Source organism: Sciurus vulgaris (genome assembly GCF_902686455.1).
Source record: "Sciurus vulgaris genome assembly, chromosome: 8".
NCBI lineage: Eukaryota > Metazoa > Chordata > Mammalia > Rodentia > Sciuridae > Sciurus > Sciurus vulgaris.
In genome coordinates this window covers 131,892,106-131,904,539 of record NC_136468.1, presented here as the reverse complement: position 1 = coordinate 131,904,539, position 12,434 = coordinate 131,892,106, and the positions used below count along the sequence as shown (strand labels likewise).

The following is a 12,434-nucleotide window of genomic DNA, read 5'->3' as shown; positions in this document are numbered from 1 at the left end:
CTCCCTGGCCTCCACCTTGGGAGAAGGGGAGGCCGCTGCCCCCAGGGACGCTCACCCTCAAAGCGGATGTTGAAGGCAGAGGCCGCCTGGCCCTGGTCCGACGTGAACTCGATGCGGATGCTGTTGGCCTCGCTTAGCAGACCCTCAAAGGGGACGCTCTCGGTTTGAAGAGAATCGTAGAGAAGGGCGGACTTGTTGGTTCTTCCGCTGTAGACGGTCATCCTGGCAGTGAGAAAGGACAGGGGGCCCTGAGAGGTCCTGGGTGGGCAGCACACTGTGTGTGTGTGTGTGTGGGGGGTCTCCTTCCTGGGCCAGAAGCCCGATTCCACCTCTTCTTGGGACAAGCTGCTGCATCTCCGTAAACCTGTCTCCTCAAGGATGGATGCTGAGCTCGTGGCCAAGCGGGTGTACATAATGCGATTAAGGAATCAGGTGAATTGGCGGAGGTCATTGGGATGGATGGCGGTGTGTGGGGGGTGGAGGGCGGTCCCTGCTGAAAGAGGCCAGGCAGAGCTGGCCAGAAGCCCTGAGCCTAACTTCCAAGCTGTGTGACTTAGGACAAGAACCCTCTGCCTCTCTGAGCCTCTGGTCCCTCACCTGTAAAATGGGTACAATTAAAGCTTCCACTAGAGTGTGGGGGTTAGCAGGCGGGGGGAGGGAGGTGTCCAGGACTGAGGGGGTATGTGAATCACACTCGTTAAGCATTGGATCCCTACCAAGCCCGGTCCCAGATGCTCATTTTCTAAGAGAGTGGGGTGGGGAGTCAGGAGTCCCCATATCCCCATGTCCAGTCCCCAGCTCCCAACAGGCGGGGCTTACATCAGCCTCGGTTCCCCCCACTCCCGCTGTGGAAGAAGGGACGCTAACACCCTTCCCAGCGATCTTCCAGGTGGGCTTTGGGGATAGGTCAAAAGCCAGAACCCTGAAAATGAAGACATGTTAGACAAAATGCTGGAGATTCGTTTCTATTGTTATTAAAGCCATTTTGCACTTGACTCCTTGCTGATCTGGGTGTTTTTAAAATAAATTATGCAAGAGCAGAGGAGAAAAACAGTATACAGATTAGGTGAATTTCTTTTATGGAGTCGTAAACACACATTTTTAGTCCTTTGAGTTTTTTTTAACCATGGCTCATAAAATTGGTTTATTTTATGCTGCCCAGATGAATTTCTAATGTCACTGAGATGCACGCATGTGCGGGCTGCTGTTTGTTCCTTTTGCTGTGTGTTCAGGAGGGCTGCGGAGAGCAGAGGGACCGTGGTCAAGGCCAGGGGCCACCCCAGGACCCGGGAGGGGCATCTCCATCATCCTCTGATCCTGTGGATTCTGGCCTCTCTTGGGGGCTTTGGCCATGACTCCTTTTTCAAGGAAAAGAAACTTTTGGCAAAGCGGGCTGCTGTGGAGGGAAACCCTAACATCTCAAAATCTTGGATTTAGTAATCATTTAAAAATAGCATTTATCTAGCTCTGGGCTCTAGACTGTCTGCAATCAGAGTGTCTCAAAGCCTTTGTAGTCTGTGGTCAGATGGGTTTGGGAAGTGCTGGGTTAAACAAAGACAAAACTTTTTTACTTCCTGCAGGACTTACCAGCCCCTTTGTTGGCTAATGTATATTAGGACCTGCCAAGACAGGGATAGGGCAGGCACACAGTCTCCCAAACAAGTTTGTGGGCTACAGCTTATGGGGGTTGAAGTTTAGAAAGACATCATTTGGAGGAAAATTATCTTAAAATGCTTCTTCATGTCTCTACTCTAAATCCTCCTATGGCTCCCTATTGCCTATAGAAGTAACCTGGCATTCAAAGACTTTCAGAATGGGACTGTAATTTATCTTCCTGGCTTTATTTGCTCCTGTTCCCTAGGAGACCCTCTGCCATGCCCCTCCCCCAATACACCTGCAGATTCTTTCCTGCCACCCCTGAGTTCTCCATGCTTGGAATGCTCTTTTCTCTGTAGTTCTGGGTTGCCTTAATCCAATCTCTTTTCAAGGTTTAGCTGGAAGTCCCATTTCTTAGGCTGAGTCTTGTGGAGCTCTTGAGTTCTTGCAACCAGGAAACATTGTGGTAATTCAGCTAATTTTTTTTTTTTTTTTGTACTGGGGATTGAACTCAGGGGCACTTGACCCCTGAGCCACCTCCCCAGCCCTATTTTGCATTTGATTTAGAGACAGGGTCTCACTGAGTTGCGAGTGCCTCGCTATTGCTGAGGCTGGCTTTGAAGTCCCGATCCTCCTGCCTCAGCCTCCGGAGGCGCTGGGCTGACAGGCGTGTGCCACTGAGCACAGCTTGGCTATTTTTCTTATCAAAGTGGAAGATTCCCTCCCCTCTTACTGCTCCTGCATGTTCTGCTGGCTTCCTACCCACCTAAAGTCTCTGGGGCACTGCCAGCCTGGCTCAAAGGGTGGCAGGCAGGGCTGGGTGAGGAGCCCAGGAGCAGCCCTGGAGGATGGACGGCTCTCTGGTCCTTCCGGCAGGACCTAGCTGCGGGTGCTCAGTGCGGCTCCCCGGGTCCCCGGTGTTCAGACCCCCGCTGTCGGCCACCACGGCAGATCCGTCTGGCTTTCCCAAGCCCCTGGGCACCCATTGCATCGACTCCGGGTAAACTAGTCCCTGCACCTTGACTGATCTCAGCGCAACCCCTCCCCGCACGGCTGCCTACACCACGCGCTCCTTCCCCACCGAGTTGCAGGACAAGGCGGGGCGCAGGCAGGGTCCACTCCGGATCCTGGGCCGGGCTCTCTCCTGCTTGCGTCCCTGAACGTCTCCCTACTCCTGTCACTCCTAAACCGAGTCGGTCCACCTCCGCCTCCTGCAACCCAGGAATCAGTTCTCTGCTCTTGGCCGGTGCTCCCTGCACCTGGCACCTGGCGGGGCAGGGGCGGGCGCCCAGGAGAGGATCCCTGCCTCCTTCGACTGCAAAAAGGGGCGGCAGGAGGAGGGGACCGTGCAGGGTGGGGACCCGGGGCCCTCGCGCGCCTGCCCTGCCCGCTGCGTGACCTGGGCATGTCCCTTTCCCTCCACATCTCGGTCACCTAGTGGAAAAGGAAGAGATGGGCAGCTGATGGCCGCTGGGGCTCTGCCACCCTCCCTGGCGGGCCCACGCTTGGATTCCACGGGACTCCAGATCCCCAGCCGCGTCCCCAGGCTGGGGCGGCTCGGGGCAGGTGCCAACCTGCCTGGGCTTACCTGTCCTTGTCATGCAGGGACAGCCTCTCAAAGTGCAGGTGCAGCTTCTGGCCCTCCGGGGCCTCGATGGTCCACACGCAGAACTGGCTTCCGTTGGCGTTTCCAGGGTGACTCGGGGAGAGGACGCGGCCGATGGTGGCGTTGTGCACGGCTCCTCCGCAAGGGGCTGGTCCCCAAGGTGAAGGTGGTGGGCCGAGAGCAGAGAGAGAGGGAGGACGTGGGCGTCCCTTCTCCCGATCTGCTCCCTACCCCTGAGCCAGGGTGGAGTGCAAGAGACCCGGTGGGAGGAGTCGCGGGCAGAGTCTTGTCCTCCGGGAGGACCATCCTGTGAGACGGACCCCACTCCCCACCTGGACCCGACACGTGTGTGTCATGGGAGGGAATGATTGGGATCTGGGTACTCTTCCCTGGGGCTGGCTGCAACCCAACTTTTAATTATAAAACTTTCATCAAGCAGGGCAGGGGTAGCACCCGGGAGGCTGAGGCAGGAGGACCATGAGTTCAAAGCCAGCCTCAGCAACAGCGAGGCCCCAAGCGACTCAGTGAGACCCCATCTCTAAGTAAAATACGAAATAGAGATGGCTGTTTCGTGGCTCAGTGGTTGGTCGAGTGCCCCTGAGTTCAATCCCTGGTACCCCCAACCCCCCAAATAAAAAGTTAATTGAGGACATAATAGTTCACAAGATAAGACATTCGTGCAAAAAGCATCCAGCCTCACTAATGATAAAAGGAAAGTAAATCTAAACTTTATCCTGTGTTGATCCACCTAATTGGTCAAGATAAGAAGCAGTGATAAAACCCAGACATGGTAAAGGTCATGAGAAATGGTTACTTTTATCCTTGATTGGTGAGTATAAAAACGGTTAGGATCTGTCAGGTGGGCAATTGGGCGAAAAGGCAGGAGAGTCTTCAAACGCTTTAACCTTGGAATTACAGTTCTAGGGACTGATCCTACAAAAAGGTTCAGAGAGTTGCACGTGGATTTAAGAACGCGAGTATTCATTGCTGCCTGGCTTCCTGGAGGGAAACCAAGAACGTCACAAACATCCACTCGCGGGTTTGGTGAAATATATACGCTCTACCCGGGTGCTTATCAAAGACCGTGTTTTCAAAGAATACTTGCGAACATAAGAAAATGCTCACTATTTTTTAAGTGGAAAAAAAAAAAAAGAAGCAAGATGGAAAATATTCTGTCATGCATATTTCAACGAGCTGTTTGCAAGGATCAGTTGAGACCATGAATATAAAAGTGATTTGCTTCTATCTGCTACGCTCTTTTGTATTTCTTGGATTTTTTTTTTTTAGCAGAACCATATATTATTTTTATCATAAAAATGTAATAAAGAAATATTAAAAAGTGATTTGTGCCCTAGAAAGAGTTACACAGTTCTTTCCCAGTTCACAAATGAGGAGTCATTCTGATTCTTCTGCCCAGGAGATACTGGGTTCCTAGGAAATTGTTTTGTCGTGCGTTGTCTGGGGAAGCTGCTCCTTCATTCTGCATTGTCACCCCTATAAGGTGTGGGTTCCACAAGAGCTGGGACTATGACATCACGGCTGCCAGCACCACCAGCATCACCGTTATTGTTATTTTGACTTTTCTTTTATCACCAGTACCCAGATGAGTTCCTGGTATGTAGTATGTGCTCAATAAATATCGACTAAACAACAGCCCTTCATTTTGTAAAAGAGCAAAAGAAATCCAGAGGTGGTAACACACTAGCCCAAGGACACAGAGCCCAAGGACACAAGTGGAGCAGATGGGACTCAAATTCATGGAATCTGTTATCGCAGCTACTACTGCACCCCATTTCTTACTCACGGTAATATTCTGCTGATCTAGAGGATGCATGGAAGAGAGTGGGCACCTTATTAATGTTTATTGAATGAAACATTAAGATTTCTTTCCTTTTTGTTGCCATCAGTGCTAACTCAATACTGAGCACGTGGTGGATACTCACTGAGTGTTGAATGACCATGTAGCTGAATAGTTTTTTTGTTTTGTTTTGTTTTTTTTTGTACTGGGGATTGAAACTAGGGGTGCTTAACCACTAAGTCACACCTCCAGTCCCTTTTTATTTTTTATTTTGAGACAGGTCTCATTAGTTTGCTTAGAGTCTCACTAAGTTGCTGAGGCTGACTTTGAACTTGCGATCCTCCTGCCTCAGCCTCCCGAGCTGCTGGGATGACAGGCATGCGCCACTGCTCCTGGATCTCAGTAGAAGAGATGGGTGGATGGATAGGTCTCCTCTCTGCTCTGGACTTTGCTGTGATGTCCAGCAAAGAAGTTGCCAGAAAGGGCCACACATCCTTCAGAATCATGGACAGAGCACAGAGGTCCCCTTTCCCTCCCCCATCGGCCTTCCTGTCCCATCCTGGAGAGTCCGTTCCCTGAACTTGGATCCAAGGCCACTCACCTGCTGTGCAAGACACCTGCGGTCTCTGAGCCTTGGGTTTCCCTGCCGTAAAGTGGCAGTAACAATTCCGCCCTCCCCACGGACGGTAGAGGGAAATCAACGAGGTGATATCTACAGACGGGGCATGGTGCCGTGCCTGGCTCAGAGCTCAAAGCTTTGCCGACGTCACTGCGGCTTGGGAGGCAGAGATGGAGGACACTGTCCCCGGGGGGGGGGGGGCGCCATCTGTCCCCGAGCTTCTTCTCTTGTGGCGCCTCTGGGTCCCCTCTTTGCCTTATCAAGCCGACTGATGTCTGCTGGCCTTCGACTTGCCAGCCTCGGCTCCCCATCCATCTTTCTTAGCACAAATGGAGGCCTGATTCCTCTCTGATTTCCCACGTAGATAAAAATTAACACGAGAGCGGCCCGGAGACTAACTGCTCTGTACTTTGGATTTTTTCCCCTTTGTTTGAAAGAGAGAAAAACTCTGAAGGGCTGGGAAATCAATACTGCAACAGTTAAGTGTCATAATCCATCATCTGCTCTCATTCGCAGGTTTGGATTCCACTTGACCGTGAGCGTCCGGGGGGCTGGAATCTTGTGTTTGTTCCTGGTGTTCCTCTTGTACGTGGCTCAGGGCCTGGCACATAGTAGGTGCTCAGCCAATCGGGGTAATCTACACTTTCCTGCCCCCACCAGGACTTCTGAGGTTCTGCAAGGGTTTTGCTCTCTGGCTAGCTGGGTATGGTCAGGGCTGTGTCCACTGGCGCAGGGCAGTGTGGCATGTCGGGTGCTTCCCCATCCGTGAAGTGCACAGCAGCCCCAAGGGCATGTGGAATGCAGATTCGGATTCGTTGGGTTTTGCACGGGGCTCAGGATGGTGTGTTTCCGAGGACCTCACTGCGGGCAGCGGACGTGTGAGGAGGAAATCTCAGGGGAGAAGTCTCTGGTCTCAGCTCTACCACTCAAGCCTGGACTTCCTCTCCCCAAACCTCTCAGCACTGAGGAGCGGCAGCCCCACCTGGTTGCCATGGATACGTTCTCACCACCTGAGGAGCGGCAGCCCCACCTGGTTGCCATGGATACACTCTCAGCACCTGAGGAGTGGCAGCCCCACCTGGTTGCCATGGATACACTTCCTACACCTGAGGAGTGGCAACCCCCGCCTGGTTGCCATGGATACACTCTCAGCACTGAGGAGCGGCAGCCCCACCTGGTTGCCATGGATACATTCTCAGCACCTGAGGAGCGGCAACCCACCTGGTTGCCATGGATACACTCTCTACACCTGAGGAGCGGCAACCCACCTGGTTGCCATGGATACACTCTCTACACCTGAGGACTGGCAGCCCCACCTGGTTGCCATGGATACACTCCCTACACCTGAGGAGTGGCAACCCCACCTGGTTGCCATGGATACACTCTCTACACCTGAGGACTGGCAGCCCCACCTGGTTGCCATGGATACACTCCCTACACCTGAGGAGTGGCAGCCCCACCTGGTTGCCATGGATACACTTCCTACACCTGAGGAGTGGCAACCCCCGCCTGGTTGCCATGGATACACTCTCAGCACTGAGGAGCGGCAGCCCCACCTGGTTGCCATGGATACATTCTCAGCACCTGAGGAGCGGCAACCCACCTGGTTGCCATGGATACACTCTCTACACCTGAGGAGCGGCAACCCACCTGGTTGCCATGGATACACTCTCTACACCTGAGGACTGGCAGCCCCACCTGGTTGCCATGGATACACTCCCTACACCTGAGGAGTGGCAACCCCACCTGGTTGCCATGGATACACTCTCTACACCTGAGGACTGGCAGCCCCACCTGGTTGCCATGGATACACTCCCTACACCTGAGGAGTGGCAGCCCCACCTGGTTGCCATGGATATACTCTCAGCACCTGAGGAGTGGCAGCCCCACCTGGTTGCCATGGATATACTCTCAGCACCTGAGGACTGGCAGCCCCACCTGGTTGCCGTGGCCCTCTATGAGCACCTCCGACCGCCTGTTTGCCACACAGAAGCAGGGCGACTCGGTGCCTGAATCCTTGCAGGTGCCTCCACACGTCTGGTGGCCCGAGGGCCTGGGGCCACGGGGGTGCCGACCACAGCCCCAGCCTCGCTGCCGGTTAGCCCGCTGGTCCTCCTTCACCTTCTCAGACTCCAGGGCTTCTTTCCTGCCTCTGAGCCTTTGCATATGCGGTTCCCCTGCCTGGAGCAACGGCGCCGCCTTTAGCCTCGGCATCTCAGAACACTCCAGAGGTTGGATTCGGAGGTGCTCCCGGGGAACCCCCCAAGCCTCGCCCATCACCCCTCCTCTGTCAGGCTGGCCCCGCCCTCGCTCCTTCTCCCCCACACCTTTTCTCCATGGCAAGCGCTCTCGCCACGACCTCTGATGTCCCTTTGGTCCTCACTCATCTGTAGTGTTCCACCGTGCGAGTTAATTTCCCAGCCTGTGCCACAGTCTCTAACCGCCACCTTCGGTGGCACTATCAGGAAGTGAAAAGGCAAAGCCACAGAAGTGGAAGAAATATTTGTAAATCCCCTATATTCGAAGGATTTAGGATCCAGAATATGTAAAGAACTCTTAGAACTCAACAAGAAGGAAACAAAGAGCCAGAGTAAACCCTGGGCAAAGAGGGGTTGAGAGGACGCTTCTTCAAAGAAAATGTACGTGACCAACAAGCGTATGAGAAGAAGCTGGACGACGCCATTAGTTGTCAGGAAAATGGAAAGAACACCAGGACCGCGGGGCTGTGACTCAGTGGTAGAGCGCTCGCTTGGCACGTGGGAGGCCCTGGGTTCAATCCCCAGCACCGCCAAACAAAACCGAACAGCACCCACCATGAGGGCTATGACAACAGCGTGGGGTATGTGACAAGTGAGGATGAGGACAGGGAGGAATGGGCGTCCCCGTACACGGCTTTTGGAAAAATAAAACCTCTGCCATGGGAAAATCCCACTCCTGGGTAACTATCTAGGAGAAATGAGAACTACGTCGACATGAAAACTTGCATGCAAATGCTCACAGCAGCCTCATTTACAATAGCGAAAAAGAATAGAAGCCACTCATATGTCCACTAAAGAATGGAAAGGTACGTGAAAGCCGGCAAAATCAGCCACGGGAATATTATACAGCCACGAAAAGGAACGAAGTCCCATACGAGCTGTGATCTGAAAGAACCTTGCAGATGTCATGGTCAGTGAGAGACGTCGGGCACGGAAATCACATAAGGTATGATCCCACGTCCTGGCGTGGGGTCTGGCCGTGCTGGGCGTACCTGAGCAGATGGGCTCTGGGCTGTCCCAGTGAGGCTTGGAGGCGTTGATGCAGGTCAGCGTCTTGGCGCCCTGCAGCTCGTAGCCCAGGTGGCAGTGGAAATGGGCCACCCCGCCCGAGTGCAGGTCCATCACGGTGACGTCCCCAGAGTCCGGCCGGCGGGGGAAGTTGCAGCTGAGCATGAAGGCTGGCGGGAGAGGCAAGGCAGAGGCTGTCATCTCAGGAACGCGGCGCACATCCCGGGGCCCCGTGTGCTGAGCAGAACCGAGGAGGCCCGGGGACGCGGAGGGGGTTTTGTGACTCGCTGATCTGGTGGCACCAAAGTCCCCTGAGCAGCGCTTTCTGGGGGCCCAGCCCCCCACTCTGCCTACCCAGGGGCAGCACTGGGGGTAAAACGAGCTCACTTGCCTCGCTTGAGTCCCGTGGCCAGGCCCCCAGGAGGCTGGTCCCACCCGCCCATCTCAGGTGCCTGCTTAGCTGCCAAAAATGCAGACTCTGGGGCCAGCTCTGCGGGCGGTGCCCTGCGGGAGGAGCCAGGGAAGCCCCGGGCTGGGGAGGGGTCTCGGGAGGGACACAGGTGCGACCCGTCCTCAGCCTCTCCCTTAGAGCCCTGTGGCCCTGAGACTCTGCTCCCGGACCCTCTGCTCCTCATCTCCTGGGGCAGTGCATGGTGGTCCTGCCCCCGGGGTGAAAAGATAAGACGAGGTCGAGCTGGGGGAGGGGATGCGGGGCACACAGAGCACACAGTAGGCTTTCAGGCGCTGAGGGGCCGATGGGCCTGAGCCATGCCCAGCGCCTTCTTTCAAGGTGACCTTAAGTTCCTGCTAACCCCGCTCCGAGATGGTGGCCCAGAACACCCGTGTCCTCAGTCCCCATGTGTCTGGGGGAGGAAGTTCAAGTTCATGGTTTCAACGAGCTAGTTTTCTCATGTTTTGAATCCCCAACGGCAGCAGGGGGTGGTCTCAATCTCGATAGGTGTGAGGAGGGGAATCCTCCATCTATCGACTTCCTCCTGCTTCAGAACCATCCAGGGAAAAGTTAAAAATGAACCGTTCTTCCTGACGTCAGGTCAAGTAGACATAAACGCAGAGGGTCTCGATATCCAGCTGTGTGGCCAAGGGGCCCACCGTCCAGTTGGATATGTTGGTGACTGCTCAATATTCAAAGGGGGGGCTCTGACATTACAGAGCTGCCAAGAGGTGAGAAAACGGGGCAGTAAGGGAGGAAGGAAAGAGGGGGTGGGGTGGGAGTGGGAGACCCACAGGAAGCCAGAAGAGAAGGGAAGGAGGAGAGAGGAAGAGATGGGCCAGGAGTGGATCAGACAGAAAGCAGGTGGAGGAGACTGAGAAACAGGCAGAGGGACACTGGGGCCGCAGGCTCTTCCAGGAGCCCAACGGAACCCAGAACCACGCCCTTGAACAGGGGGAGCGGCCAGCTCGTTTTCATTAACCCCTGGCCGGTCTCCGGGATGCCTGGCCACCAGGGCTGCAGGCAACTTGGGGTCAGCTTGTTAGCTCCGCCTGCGGCTCTGTCGCCCAGAGCGGTGGCGATGGCTTTATGGCGTAACGTATATCCTGACATTTCTCTGAAATCGCAGTCGTTACCAGGAACGTCAGGAGATACTATTTAATGCGTGAATAAAGAAGCTCATAGGCCATATGACAATATCATGACAACGGCAAGTCAACCTGAGTGGCTTCTTTCGTGAATTGCACGCCCCCTTTGATGCTCCCGAAGACGTTATTTGGAGAAGGGGGTCTGTCGGCTCCACTCAGCCTCCGGGAGTCTGAGAATCAGTGGGTGCGGAGGGACCCCGAGGCGCCCGCGGGGGGACACGGAGGCGCACGCGGGGGGACACGGAGGCGCACGCGGAGGGACACGTGGGGGGACACGGAGGGACACCTAGGCGCACGCGGGGGGACACCGAGGCGCACATGGAGGGACACGTGGGGGGACACGGAGGGACAACGAGGCGCCCGCGGGGGGACACCGAGGTGCACATGGAGGGACACGGAGGCGCCCGCGGGGGGACACTGAGGGACACCGAGGCGCCCGCAGGGAGACACCGAGGCGCCCGCCTGCGTCTCACCGGCCCGCCCGGCCGTACCCTGGTAGTGCAGCTGGAAGGTCCCCAGGCCGTCGTCCTGGAAGGTCCGGAAGTAGACGGAGATGGTGTTGGTGGGGCTTCGGATCACCTGCCCCTCCACCAGGAGCGTCTGGTTGGCCAGGACGGTCAGCGTGGCGCCGTCCACCCCACGGATGGACAGCAGCTCCCCCTCGGACAGGTTCACGTTCTTCACCTGGGGACGGGGCGGGCGGACAGAGAAAGGCCGAGCCCTGTTTGAGACGGGCCCTCCCAGGCACCCAGCCGACCCAGACACTGCCAGCGTCCACCTGCCCCTGGCCGAGAGGCCCCACGGGGCCCAAACCCCAACCCGCATGAGCCCCGGAGCATGTCTGTCCTCTCATTTCCCCCAACGGTCAAGGGGACAGAGTCAAACCAAGCTGCAGGGCAGAGGCCGTGCAAGGGGCCTGTGGTCTGTGAGGCGCCCGTGGCCGTCCTGGGTGAGAGGCCCTTGGCAGAGGCTTCTGGGTGCTGGCGGGCTGGATGGACCCCCCTGGAGCAGATGAGTGGAGGCAGGATTTGGCCAGCTTGTGCTTGAGGTCCAGTCCCAGGAGGCAGGAGAGGGCATCTCACCAGCGTCAACGCCAAGAGGGTGGGGATTATCCGCGCTGCTCAGTGACCCCACCTCGTGCTGGAGTAGTGCCCCATTCATAGTAGGTGCTCAATAAAAACTTGGGGCGTGATTGGGCGTGATCCTCCTCTGCCTGAACTGGCAGGTGAGGGCGGGTCTCGTTTCTAGGGTTCTGAGGCCCACTCGTGCGTCCTCCTCACTGGTGGCTCCATCTGCAGGGCCGTCAACCCTTTTCCATAGAATTGTGATCTTGCTTCCAGGATTAGATGAGAGAGCCAGGAGAGGCTGTAGTGGTATCCAGGGAGGACGGACAGACGGAGTGGTGTGTGTGTGTGTGTGTGTTCGCACTGCCTGATTCAAGAGTGGGGTTGGGGACCTCACTCCTTGCCCTCTGCCTAAGCAGAGCAGGTCTCTCCCGCAGCCCTTCCTTCTTCGGGCCTTGCATTCTTCTCTTTGATGAACTCCTACTCACTCATCAAAGCCCCACCAAAATTGCCCTCGAGTGTGAGACCTTCTCTGACTCCTGAGGAGCCTGCGCAATCCTCTGCCACAATTCTGCAACATCCCCTAAGTTCACCTAGGGGGGGTCCTTATCCAGCGTTATCTTACGCATTTCTGGTATGATCTGTGACCTCTTTTAGGTCAGCCACTGAATCTGTTCATCGCCAGATCCCCCTGTGTGGGCCATTTTCCCTGGTACCAATGAATGACTGAGTCCCACTGTGTCTGGCAAAAGGCTCCATACTGTATCAGACACTTAGAGGGTCTCTTGGGGACAGACGCATGTGGGTCTCTTGGGGACAGGAAGGAAAGGGCTCACTAAGGGCCAGATCAGGTGGACTGCGTCTTTCCTCCAGTCCGTTTTAACTC

General features: G+C 55.7%; 1 protein-coding gene across 3 annotated transcripts in view; it reads right to left on the bottom strand.

The window, feature by feature from the left end:
- SEZ6L (seizure related 6 homolog like) overlaps positions 1-12,434 on the bottom strand; it is a 173,315-nt gene that overhangs the window by 47,024 nt on the left and 113,857 nt on the right. For all 3 annotated transcript variants that reach the window (XM_079151303.1, XM_079151302.1, XM_079151301.1), the window contains exons 4-7: positions 10,976-11,168; positions 8,870-9,055; positions 3,185-3,350; positions 56-222 (exon numbers count right to left, since the gene is read on the bottom strand). In XM_079151303.1, coding sequence (XP_079007429.1) covers positions 56-222; positions 3,185-3,350; positions 8,870-9,055; positions 10,976-11,168 — 712 coding nt within the window. The remainder of the gene's footprint in view (positions 1-55; positions 223-3,184; positions 3,351-8,869; positions 9,056-10,975; positions 11,169-12,434) is intronic.